Genomic DNA, 14,146 nt, shown 5'->3' with positions numbered 1-14,146 from the left:
TGAGGCTCATATGTCACACTTGGCTTAATCATTCATACTTGACAAGCCGTAGACTTATCTCCCACCGATAAAACTTTATTTTATAGATGTCAAAGAGGAGAAAAACCAAAATAGGACTTAGATGACACCTGAAAGGATTAGAGTAAGAGTAATGAAAAAAATATCGTTTATGGAATAATCTGAATTTTTGTTGGTGTTGTTTTTATGTACGAACAGTTTGAGTTAGTTTAATGTTTAGAACTCAATTTTTTTTTTTACCTCAATGGAATCATTTCCAATATTTAGAAAATTGGAAGTTGTTGTGAACGTGTTTCACGGATACTCACACACAATCATATGCAACTAAAAAGTTGAGTGACTTGGAAGTTCTGGAGAATGCCTCTAATGCCTAAATCAATAATTATAATGGAAAACTCCCTTTACCATCCTATGAATTAGATGATCTTCACGTACCTTAGCAATATGTATTATGGAACCCCTGAGATTTCTATTACCATGCGATAGCGGACTTATCTGCTATTCGAAATTTAAGTCTCAAGATATAGAGCTTATCTACACAAGGATGAACAAATGATTTGATAGCTCTCCTTGTCCAATGGACTCTCAAATAGTTGTTCTATCAATGGTTTGGGTCGATCAGGCCTTCAAGGTGAATCTTAGGCTATTGGCCCAAGTCCTACCTCAGGCCCGTAGGAAGGATCTAGGGCTATTGTGCCCACGTGGTACCCTAGGCCCGTGTGGCAGCCATTTTAGCCTTGGAGAGGTACTAAGCCCTTTCCATTTTCTTTTAAAAAATCGACGATTTCCTGTGTCTAAGAATGACAGTACTTTAAAGCCTAAAATTCTATTAGGCTATTGTGATACTCCGTTTTTATGTATATTTTTACTGAAGTAGTATTTTAATTTAATTTAAATATTAGTTCTTTTATTTTAAATTATCGTATTTTAATTGGATTCATTTAGTTGTAATATTTGTTTTGTAGAACTTTCTTAATATTAATTATCGTTTTGAGTTTAAATTGCTGTGTAATTTATTTTAGTTTGTTTTATGATTTAAAATTATGTTGTTAGTTTTCACTAGTTACTTGTTATATTTTAGCTTGTTGTGGTGTTTAAATTATTTTAATCGTTTTATAGCTTTTAAAATTATTTTCGTCGAATCAGTTTTTGGACTCCAGAGATGAGGATTGGACCTCATTTATTTTCCCCATCTTTTCTTTTTCTCTTTTTCTTTTTCTCTTTTCTTTCTTTTCTTTTTTCTTTCTTTTTCTTCTTCCTTTCCGTTCTTCTTCCGCACGCGCTACGCTCTCTCTCTCTCTCTCTCTCTCTCTCTCTCTCTCTCTCTCTCTCTCTCTCTCTCTCTCTCTCTCTCTCTCTCTCTCTCTCTCTCTCTCTCTCTCTCTCTCTCTCTCTCTCTCTCTCACTATCACCCTTTGCCTTCTGTCGCCCAGCACCGCCGCTCGCCGCCAACATGGTCGAAACCACCTACCCAGAAATCTTTCCCTCCGGCCGGCGCACCTCCCCACCAAATTTCACCTCCATCCGAGCCACCGTTAGCCGCCACGAACTCCTCCAAGCCACATGGTTTTTCCTCCATTTCGCCGCCGTCGTTTCACCTCTGACCACCATATTTTCACCACTTTATCACCTACCTCTTTCCGTCCTAAACCACCTAATTTCAGCTCCGATCCGTTGCCGGAGTAGCTCCCACGAGCTCATATTTGTTTTGCCCTTTTTTCGCATCCACCGTCATTTCCACCGCCACCTACGGCCAACTCTCAATTCCACTAGTTTTATAAACACCTCTAGGTCATTCCCTATCAATCCCAAGTCTTGGTTTGTTCCCGTTCAAAAATCGATATTTTACAACCCACGACCACAGTATATTTTACACTGGTAAGTTGCGTTTTCTCCACCGTTTGCAGCTTCTTGATCCTTCAAAAATTATTATATAGCACTGTAAGTATTTTTTAAACTCTATTTTAGATTTAAATATATTATTACTTTTACAATAAATTCATTGACTGATTGGCTATTCCGGACTGAATTCGAGAAGTCGGGGGTCGGATGAATTTGAGGATGGAGTTGTTTGGTTGTTATTGATGTTGTAATTTGTTGATAAATTGTGTCTTGAGGTGTGCATTGCATGGTGCATTCATGTGCATATATTAAATTGAGAAAAACTGGTTTAATTTGTGTAAATGGATTTTTGGGTGCGTGTGTATCACGACCCCAAGCCGAGATGGGGTATTATCTCGGTGGAGCTCTTCTGGTCACTCGGGAGCGTAATATACTGAGTGACGTCTCCTGAGTTGTCGCTGGGCAACAATGGGAGCGGGAGGGATGGTAACGCTCTTGTACCGACTCCGTGGCTTTTGCTGGCGAGGGCTAGAGGATGCTTGACTACGTACGCGTGGGGCGCAGAATTGGGCATCGCTCGTTATAAAGTCACATGCATGGTCGTTAACCGTGATGTGATGATGGGAGCCAGGGTATGCGGATGACCCCTAGGGGAGGTCATGGTGTATTCAGATTAATTGGATATTGAACTGAGTTGGATTTAGGCTAAATGAAACTTTTGGCGTAAGTTGGAAAGTAATATGATTTTGGGGCCAAATGAGATTTTTGGCGTGCGTGGAAAAATGTGGATTTATGGGACATGTATATTTGGTATCCTTTCATGCAGATTGTTGAGTTTAATATATTTTTATCTTGTGGCGTTTGAATCATTACTTACCTGTGGCACCATTTTGGTACCGTAGATTTTGATACAGATGTTGAGAATGAGGAGAAGGAGACTGAACCTTAGGAGGCGGCTCCGCCAGAGTTTTGATTTGGAGTTTTTATGTCATGTATTATGTTTTCGAACTATATTTGAGACTTGTAATATTTTATTATGTATGGTTTAAATGAGTTTGTATTTAAACAAAAATTTTGATATTTAGTTATAAGATTTTTATTATTCGCTGCGTATTTTTATTTATACACTTATTGCATGTACACACACTCGGCACTAGTCAATAGGATGTGTGATCCGTGTTGTCATCATTCCGACATCTCGATTTCCATGTGTCTGTACGTGAAAGTTAGGGGCATCACAGCTATGCCTCGAGTGAAGTTAGTGAACCCAATTCAACAAAGCCCATTCTGGAATCTAAGCCCTTGGGGCCAGTTTTCTCCGTAGTGCCTTCTTAAAATTGTTTCAAGTTGTTATTGAAATGAATAGAAAAGCTCAAACCATAAACTAGAAGATATAGATTGAGGTTTAACGCAAAAAAATAAAAATAAATAAATATATTTTTATAAAAATATGTTGTCCAAATGACTAATATAAGAGAATGGTGAATTGAGTTGTAACAAAAATTAACAATTAAAAATTAAATACATAATATAAGATATGAATAAAATGTGAAACAATAATAAATATAAAGAGTAAAGATAAAAAAGAAGCAAATTCAATATGTTAACGAGATTCAGTCTCGTTACATATGTTTTCGTATCAAGTTACCCCTTATGAATTTTAAAATTTATAATTCAATCTCCTTTAAGTGAAAATAAAAATCTATTACATATTTAAACATAAAATTTTAAATTACTATGAAAATAAATATGTGAAAGTATTGTAGCCAAAGATATTTTAACCAAGTATTTGATTAATCCATTACAAAATATTTATATAATTCTTATTTAAAATTTACGCTCATATATATATATATATATATATATATATTTTAGGTTGACTGCTGCCACTGCTCTCGGTGAATAATTTGTAAATAAATATATTTTTAAGCAATTAAGCACTATTACAACCTTTGAAAATCAATAAAGGTATTTTCCTTTTTTGTCGGTTCTTCTTATTCAAATTTTGGACAACAACCGAGAAAACGAGGGTGAGAATGGACAATCTATATGACTACTGCGTTGCCCGTTTGACTGGGAAGACAAATCACTCTATTAGCAGAGCTGCATTTTATTATGAAAAAATCTTCACAATTTCTTAATATTCTACACTTTATATTTTTTAATTTTTATTATTTTATTTTTTCTTAAATATTTAATATATAAATAATGAATAAAAGAATTAAATTAATTAAAAAAATAAATTAAAAAAAATATTAAAAAATTAAAAAGAAATAGAATGTAATGTATTGAGAGGTTGTGTAACATTTTCCTTTTATTATTATTAAATACTTCCCCATCGAAAATAGCGGAAGCCCATGAACATCGAACACTTCCCTCACGGCACTGTCACATGGGAATTTCGAAAAAATAAAAAATGGGATAGGTTGGCTTAAAATTTAAACCCCTATTAGAGACTTTCTATGGTTTGAATTTTAAATTTGCGATCTTTTTGTTTTTAAACTTGTTACTTTGGTTTTTATAAGAAATCTATTTTCTTTGACTTGAAGTTTATACTGCTTTACGGTTTGTATTTCATTGAATTTACTCTTTTTTTTTGCAATAATTATTTAAATTTATTGGTTTGGTTTGTCTTTTTTCTTATTATGGTGTTGGTTTGACTCGATCATAAAATTTAAAAGTTCTCAATCATAAAAAAAATAACATTATTTTTTTATTTGTCCATCCTAAATCACACTTGCTCAAGTGACACATCGTACATTACACAGCACATTTGTTTTTCTTTTTAAATTATAGAGATAATGAATAAAAAATTTTTATTTATAATTTATCTAACTATTATTTATAAATTTTTCTTCCCATATCATTTTACGATGGCTTAACTACACATACAAGAAAAGAAAATAAGATAAAAAGATTTTAAAAATATAATAAATTAATAATACGAGGCAGGAATAATATATTCATTTGAAATAAAATAAGATAAAATGTCTCGTTTGAATACTATTCAAATAAGGTAAGATGAGATATTTTAAATAGTAATAAAATTTTTAAATTAAGATGAGATGAAATAATTAGTAAAAAAATATGTTTTCTAATAATAAAATGAGATTAGACAATTTTTAATTTTCAGTCGGATCATGTACCGTTTATTGTCTGTTTATATATTGTTTACTATCAAATTTTACTATTTATGTATTGTTCACTATTTGATTTTACAATTTATATATTGCTCATTTCTATTTATTTAAATGAATATTTTTAAATTTAAAAATGAAAGGTAGTATATTTTGATAAGAAAACTAATATACGGTAGTGTATTCAAACAGGCCTTAAAAGTTATAATTATCTTTTAAAAGCGATAGATACAGACGTTTTAAAGATTATTTATGTATGGCGTGAGTAGCACTCTATATCCCTCACGTCACTATTAAATATATATATATATATGGTAGTTAAATGCTGGCTTGATCATATACGAAAGTCAATGTTTTCTTGAACTTCCTCTATCACTACACCACTAGGGAACGCCACTTGTTGAAAAAGAGTAGTGGCTGCTAGATTTCAATGATCAATCTTCTATTTTTATTTTAATAATTACTTTTTAAATGATTTGTATTTTTATAAAATATTGATAATTTTATAATCTTATTTTTAATTATTTTCTGTTCAAATCGATGTATAGAATAGACAAAATTTCGGTATTTGAATATTATATGTATCATTTCGATTTTTAACCTATTTGTCGTTGCCGGTTGAAGATTCTCAGCAACCGTAGGGCCAATTATTCAGCATCTGCCGTCTACACCCAAAAAAAGAATAAAATAGAAGAGTCGTGCAACACTGTTACAGTCAATCTAATTAAAAAAGGTAATGCTTATCCATAAATAAAAGTTATTGATGGTATTGATCGATTTTTTTATTTAATGTAATTAAAGAAGTGTTTCTAAAAATTATTGTAAATATTTTATAAAAAAATATTTAAAAATATATAAAAAAATCAAATTTAACGTATTCGGTGGCGTGAATTTTGTCTGTAGGATGATACATTAATAAAAGAAGAATATATTATTTAATGCAATTATTGAGATATGACCCATGGCCTAACGTACCCACGTACTGTCACCTACAGATGGCAATAAATGTGAGACCTAACTTTAAAGAGCCCTTCGATATCGTACCCATGCAACATTCAAGAAGATGGAACGGAGATCACTCACACGTTGCTGTCACACCACAGCCTGTTCGTGCGACAACTGTAAATACTAGCAGCGGAACCAGATAAGACTGATCGTACCTGGCACCCGAACGATCAAAGCAGACGCGAGGTTTCCTCAAGGCCAAAAAAAATACAAATAATAAACACATTTTTTCTTTCACTACATCTATATTTTTACAGAAAATAATAGACATATATTCTTTTTTATAATTTTTATATAATTATATTTGAATTTTTATAAAGTACTTTATAAAAATAATAACATTTTATATAAATAATTTTATTTTAGAATATGAATTTATAAAGAATTATAAAAAATTTATACAAGGATGGTTACTTTCAAAAATATCTTATAAAAATATCACCATTTAAAAAAATATCCTTATTTTATTATGTATGTATATATTTTGAAGTATCTATTATATATATAAACGTAAATGTAGGAGAAAACGGTATCTTTGTTTAACACATTTTTATTCCAAATTCCACAATACCGTTCTGTTTTATTTTTTATTCCAATAAACAGCCAACTGTGTTTGACAATTTTGATTCCAATTTTATCCTGTTTGTCACCTTTCTTTTCACTTTTACCCCTGTTGTCTGGTTAAATTCCCATTTCTTTTAGTTTTCCAGTTTTGTCGCTCTTTGGCTGATTAAATTCCCATTTAGTTTCGCTCTATGTTTTCACCGACTGTCTATAGGTGTAAATTGCTTACTTTTGCTGATCATCTATTTATTTTGTTCAGTTTGTTTATACTTTTACTCGATTTTTTAATCAAATTCAATCGGTGCTGTTCTGTCCTTTATTTTTTGTTTGGTACTTTGCCGAGTAACTTTTTTGTCTTTTTAGTTTTTACAGTTTCGAGGTTTATCTTCTGCTGTCACCGACTGGAACCTTCTTGATTTTAATGTTTACTTCCCCTTTGTAATCTTCTTTAGCCGGTATTGTTTGTACCTTGTTTTGAATTTTTTTTCCATTCTTGTCCCTAATTTTTTCATCAAATTACTAAATAGTGGGATTGTTTTGTTCCCACCTTTTGCACCGACTGTATATATTTGTAAATTTATTTCTTTTACCAAAATAGCTTTTTTACTTTCCATATTTGCCCCTATTGTTTAGGGTAAATTGCCAATTTCATGACTTTTTATTTTTTATTTTTTTTAATCACCGTTTCCACTAACTGTACATATTTTTGTTTCTATTTTACCCTTACCTGCATTTTAAATTCCCGTTTCTTCTCTCCAAAGCCTCAATCCGAAATTTAACTTGTCTTCTCGAAGAGAAATCCACCACTTACTAGATTTTAGGGGTGCTACCCGCACCATACGGTGCGGGGTAGCCCCCTCCCCGCACTTCGCCCCGCACCATACGGGGGTGGGGTTTTCCTCCCCGCCACCCGCCCCCGCATCTCCAGGGGCGGGGTACCCCGCCCCACTAGGCGGGGTGCGGGGCGGATACCCAATCCGCTCCGTTTGATTTTCACTTCAAATATTAACTATATTTTATTATTTTAAAAAATTATTTCTAGATCTAAAAGTGATAAAAAATATATGTTTAGATCTAAATTGTAAATTTAAATTTTGTAAATATGACTATAATTTAAAAATTATGTCATTTTTAAATTTACTAATGCATATTTTGTGTAAGTTGTAGTGTAATAGTTTTTAAACTATATAGTTTTTAAATTTGCTAATACATAATTTGTGAACAAGTCTAACAAATTATAATATATATATTTATATATACACAATTTGTAAAATATAAATATATATTTATATATATAAACATATATTTATGTTTTTGTAAATATAAATATTTATGTTTATATATATAATATATATATAGGTGAGGGCGGGGCGGGGTTGGGCTCTCCCCGCCCCCCGCCCCCGCTAGGGGGACTAGATGCGGGGCGGTGTACCCCGCCCCGTCGCTGGGGCGGGGCGAATGGGGGCGGGGTAGCGGGGTGCGGGGCCCCGTTGCCCACCCCTACTAGATTTCATTTCTTAAAATCTAGTAAATTCTAGTAGATATAAAATCGATATCAGCCTATTTTGAAAAAACTTTTATTAAAAATAAGTAAAGTCGTATATTAATCTACACATCAATACTGATTTATTTATATTTAAAATTTAAATTAATATTATTTTCAATAAATATACTTTTTAACTAATCATATTGTATTAATATACATATTAGTATGCAGTTGTACTTATAACTATATTTTTTCATTAAAAAAAATTTCTTATAAAATATCACTGTATTTTCTAAATAAGTTAAAATTTTATTTCCAAATGCATCTACACGATAAAACAAAACTTACAAACGGCAATAAATTTATCTAATATATCAAATTCTAAAACACTTTTTATTATAAAATAAATATATTGCATCAAATCAAACTAATCATTTTATAATTGTTTTTATAAATTTTATGCTTATAAATATCATATTCACACATTATACATTATATAGTATAATTACTTTTATTTATTTTAATTATTTTTAAATTAATTAAAATTTTCTATTCATCATTCATATATCACGCATTTAGTAAAATAGATACATTTAAATATGTAAAAAAAAGATTAGTACATTATCTTTTTATATGTTTTGAGCATCTTCCATATCTCAAAGATGTTGTAAACAAAATACAATATAACAAATGAATGATGATTTTGAGCGTGCACACGAATAAATATGATAGATTATGTCAAAATAAGTTTAATATATTGTCTGTCAACATCATGTCGGAAAGAGTATAATTACTATTTTAAACATTTTTTAAAAACTTTATGCTATTATAATGTATAAATACAAAATATTTCTATGTAGTTGTAAATATGTTTGTAGAAGTTATATGTTATAGTTATGGATATAGTTATAAATAATGTGTGTAACGTTTTTTGTGAGCACGAAGAAAGCGTTAAAATGGAGATAAAATTCTGCCAATTTATAGTTGAATTCAGCAATATTAGAGTTGTGAGACGTGGTGCCTTACTAGTGGTTCTTATAAGAATCATTAATCTTTCCAAATATTCCGGACCTTTTGGCACCTTGCCATGGCAGTAGAATTTGCTTTTGATCACGATTTTTCTCTCTTGTTTGTTTCTTTTCATAAGTTTTGAAAGGCTCAAAAAAACCAAAAAAAACCCAAAAAGATTCCGTCGGCAGACGTGACAGGTCAATGTTAATGGCAAATTGTTGATTAATCCCCTCACGGACGTAAAAGAATTATTTGGGAAGCAATATAAAGTGACAATTATTTCACAGCCAAGTGATAATTGGTCTTCAAGGCATTTCATGTTATCATTCTAAAAAATTCACTCATCATCTTAATATATTACATAACTTGATATCATTTTAATTTTTTTCTTATAAACTATATAGTATATAAATGATAAATAAAAAAATTCAATTAATTTATTAAAATCAAATCAAATTTAAAAAAATATATATATGATGTAATATTTGAAAATGATTAATAAAAAAACTCAAATTTAAATTTCAAAAGTACGCGTCGACTCAAAATTGCTTTCATCGCGAAGATCACAAAGTCAATATACAAATCTAATAGTTTAAAAAACTTACTATTGCGTGAACAGATTCTATAAAAATATATTTATTAATTAATCTGATTTTATATCATATATTAATTTTAATATAAAATAAAAATAATTTAATAATTTAATAAAATTATATTAATTTATAAATTTGATTTCACGAAATTTATGCTTTACAAATTTGTTACAGCCGAATATCTACCGCTACAATTAAATAATAAAATAAACAAATCTTGTAGATCTTTGTCTTGATCAAGCGTTGTGCACAGTAATAATGATTAGAAGCTGGGGTCACGTCTGATGAAAGAGTGATTTTGTTTCGTATAAATGAATTCGTTTATCGTTCTTTTATTAATATTATTATTTTTATATTTAAAATTTAAATTAATATTATTTTTATTAAAATTTAACTTTTTAATAATTATGTTAAATAAATATACGTATTAATATATAGAATCGCTTAAAATTAAATTTTTTATTTTAATAAATAAATCTGATTTTTCTGCACGCATTGCCTTAATTAGTCAGAGAATTATCATATCAATCACGTATAGTTGACCCTCGTAATTCGTGCATCTTCATTTCTCTGTAGCTTTGACTACTTGACTTCGGTGGTGTAGATTCATCGAAGCAGTATTTTATTAAGTAAAATGCTAATTGAACCAACGGAAATGGTTATAAAATAAATTTTTAATTTTACTTTTTAATTTTTTAATAATTAAGAAAGAAATTTATTATTTTTTAAAAATATTTAAAACTGTATAAAAAATAATTAAAATAAGAGAAGAAAAAAAAAAAGTACAATTGCCTCATCGTCCATCAGCTCTCCTAGCATGACCCTTTTATAAAACAATAATGCTTCAATTTTTTTGAGGACGGTTTATGTATTTGATATATATATTTTTATTTATAGATTAAAGTAAGGTTAGCAATATGTGTTATGATTCGTTAATCCAACACAAATATGATACGAAAATAGTGAGTTTGGGTATAGTTTTAACATATTCAGATTAAAACAGATTGACTCGTTAAAATACAATTGTTTAACGAGTTCATAATGAGTCAACTCATTTTGATACGTTATAATCTGTTATGACTCGTTAAGAAAGTAAATATTACAAATATACCCTTATACATAAAAGTAACATTTTTAGAATTTTAATTTTAATATTTTTATTATTTAGATTGTAATTTTAGACTTCTAATTAGTTTTATAATTTTTATAAATATTGTGATTTTAAAATTAATATAAAATTATACTAAATTTAATTAGTTTAAACAAGTTAATTTTGGGTCAATTCAATTTATTTATATAAATTTGTTGAAATTGATTGATACAATATGATTCTTTATATAAATTGATCGTGCTAGAGTTTGATATTTTGATATAATAAATTTAATGAGTCAAGTTTAAATTTATCTATATAGTATAATATATATATTTTTACTTGATACGAACATAACCTATTAACATGATTTGACGCTCAAAGACTAAAGAAGTCTTGATATTTTTTTAAAATTTTTAAAAATATTTAAAGATTATATATATAAATTAAATTTAAAAAATAAAATTGGCCCGACATGCCCAACAGTTACTTTTGAGCGGTGCTGAACAACACCTTTTATTAAATGAGAGCCGTAGATCGACCATAGTCCGTTTTGGCTTATAAGAGTATTGTTAATGGATTATGCATATGTAAAGTATAATTTTGATAAATGTAAGATAAATTTAAATTTTGACTATTTCATTTATATAAGTCTGCATATTGAAATAGTTATTTTTTTATTATATAATAAAATAATATAAGATAAATTTAACTTTAGCTATTTACATCAAATCTCTACATTGTATATCTATTTATTTATTATATAGTAATGAGTAAATAATAATTTAAAAAATATTTAATTTTTTAATTATTAATTTATTTTATTTAATCATATTTTAATTATTAATTATTAGTTTATTTTATTTTATCATATTTTGCTACTTAATTTAAAGAAATTTATAAAAATTTGTGGATGTAAATAGAGAGAAGAGAGAGAGAGTGTTATAAATAAATAAAAAAATAAGATTCACTTATTATGCAATATAGACCAAATTTAATCTTTTCTTTACCAATACTGTAGTCAAAAGTTGTAAATTTTATTAATATATTTCCTTGCAAGTATGTTTTATATCTAATAATAAAAAAGTATAATATATTTTAAAAATGCATAACCAGAGAGAAACCTTTAAAATTAGATTTTATGGCCGACCTCCAAATCCCTGGCGGCTGAGGTGGGAAAGCTGGATGGCTCAGTTAATTTCCCTCACTAGCTCTATAAAAACCAAGCCAATTCTCTCGCTAAGATATCCCATTTTCAATTTATCTGTGCCCACAGAGAGAGAGACAGAGTGTTGATTCCCAAGGCCTTAATTAATGGAGAAGCCCCATGCAGTCTGCATCCCCTACCCAGCTCAAGGCCACATAAACCCAATGATGAAGTTGGCCAAACTCCTGCACTACAGAGGATTTCATATCACTTTCGTCAACACAGAGTTCAACAACAAACGTCTCCTGAAATCCCGAGGTCCTAACTCTCTCGACGGCCTTCCCTCCTTTCGATTCACAACAATTCCCGACGGCCTTCCTGAGTCCGATGCCGAAGCCACCCAGGACATTCCGTCCCTGTGCGAATCCACGAAAAAACATTGCTTAACTCCCTTCAGAAACCTTCTTCGGAAACTGAACGACACCTCTTCGTCAAACGTCCCTCCGGTCTCTTGCATAGTTTCCGACGGTGCCATGAGTTTCACTCTTGACGCAGCAGCAGAGCTGGGCGTCCCTGAGGTTATTTTCTGGACGACCAGTGCCTGTGGTTTCATGGGCTACGCTCAATATCGCCGTCTCGTGGAGGAAGGTCTAACACCACTCAAAGGTACTACTACTAACTTATCAATCATATATAATTTCATTCCTTTATTTTCATAGCCGCTAATTCTCGTTTCATCTTCGGCTAAACAGTAGGCTTGTAAGTAGAACTTTGACTATTGGCATGAGCTGATCTGATGTATCGATTTTGCAATTTCTTTGATGTGCAGATGCGAGTTATTTAACCGATGGGTATTTGGATATGGTCATAGATTGGATTCCTGGTATGAAAGGTATCCGTTTCAGAGATCTTCCAAGCTTCGTTAGAACCACAGATCCTGATGAAATTATGTTAAATTTTCCAATGGTCGAAGCCGAGAGAGCTCGAAAGGCTTCTTCTCTTATCTTTAATACGTTTGAGCCATTAGAGCAAGAAGTTTTGGACTCACTTTCATCCATGTTTCCCCCCATTTACACTGTCGGTCCCCTACAACTTCTCGTAAACCAGATCCCGGGTGGTGAATATAAAACAATTGGATCAAACCTATGGAAAGAAGAATATTCGTGTCTGGAATGGCTGGACAAAAAAGAACCCAAATCCGTTGTTTACGTGAACTTTGGAAGCATAACGGTCATGACAAGCAAGCAATTAATTGATTTTGCTTGGGGACTTGCAAATAGTAATCAAACATTCCTGTGGATTATAAGGCCCGATCTCGTGGAGGGTGATTTGTCCATTCTTCCACCCGAGTTCTTGGCACAGACCAAGGAAAGGAGTCTTTTAGCAAGTTGGTGTCCTCAAGAACAAGTTCTCAGCCATCCGTCCGTTGGAGGATTTTTGACGCACAGCGGATGGAATTCCACGATCGAAAGCTTGAGCAGCGGAGTGCCAATGCTCTGTTGGCCGTTCTTTGCAGAGCAACAAACCAATTGTAGGTTCTCTTGCAATGAATGGGGCGTGGGCATGGAGATTGAGGGAGATGCAAGCAGAGAGAAAATAGAGAGCCTCGTGAGAGAGCTGATGCTGGGAGAAAAGGGGAGAGAGTTGAGGAAGAAAGCTGAAGAATGGAAGAGGTTGGCGGAGGAAGCCGTCACAAGCAAACCGAATGGCTCATCTTACACGAATTTAGACAAAATGATTAATCAAGTGCTAATTCGTTCTGCAAGAGAATAGACTGAACAGCAGATTACTTAAATTATTGGCATCGTGTTGTAACTTTGTATCCTCATTATTCTACTTCTTTCACTTCTGTTTCTGGGAATTATTTTCTGTGCGCAGTCCCCTCATTCTTCTTTTACTTCTTACATTTGTTTGGATCATTGGATTTTTGGAGTCAAAATAATATAGTCTGAACTATTTTTTTCTCAATGAACGTTGGTTTCATTTTTTAAAAAAAAAAAAAGAATTTTAAAATTATGTTTTTCTAAATCTAAATTCTACAATCAATGTAAACCCAAACCAATTTAATTTTTCAGTGCTAACTATTTTAAACTCACGGGGGCCACTACGTTGCACACCCTTCGAGTATCTTGTACAAATCTGGTCTCCCTTTCGGGTTCAGGGTGTAATTAATGTCGCTAGGCTGTAGCAATAGCACAATTTATTTGACAATTCAACGATTTGGTCCAATTTAGAATTTTGACTGGATTAGTC

At 31.1% G+C, this 14,146-nt stretch overlaps 1 protein-coding gene across 1 annotated transcript; it reads left to right on the top strand.

The window, feature by feature from the left end:
• The first annotated feature begins 11,925 nt into the window (after positions 1–11,925).
• On the top strand, positions 11,926–13,757 carry LOC122274725 (7-deoxyloganetin glucosyltransferase-like). The gene is made up of 2 exons (XM_043083734.1): positions 11,926–12,559; positions 12,723–13,757. The coding sequence occupies exons 1-2, from the start codon at positions 12,061–12,063 to the stop codon at positions 13,664–13,666; spliced, it is 1,443 nt and encodes a 480-aa protein (XP_042939668.1). The 5' UTR covers positions 11,926–12,060; the 3' UTR covers positions 13,667–13,757.
• Positions 13,758–14,146: the final 389 nt, after the last annotated feature.

Source organism: Carya illinoinensis, chromosome 8 (assembly GCF_018687715.1).
Source record: "Carya illinoinensis cultivar Pawnee chromosome 8, C.illinoinensisPawnee_v1, whole genome shotgun sequence".
Classification (NCBI taxonomy): domain Eukaryota; kingdom Viridiplantae; phylum Streptophyta; class Magnoliopsida; order Fagales; family Juglandaceae; genus Carya; species Carya illinoinensis.
The sequence above is the reverse complement of the archived record's forward strand: the minus strand, read 5'-3'. Positions and strand labels throughout refer to the sequence as shown.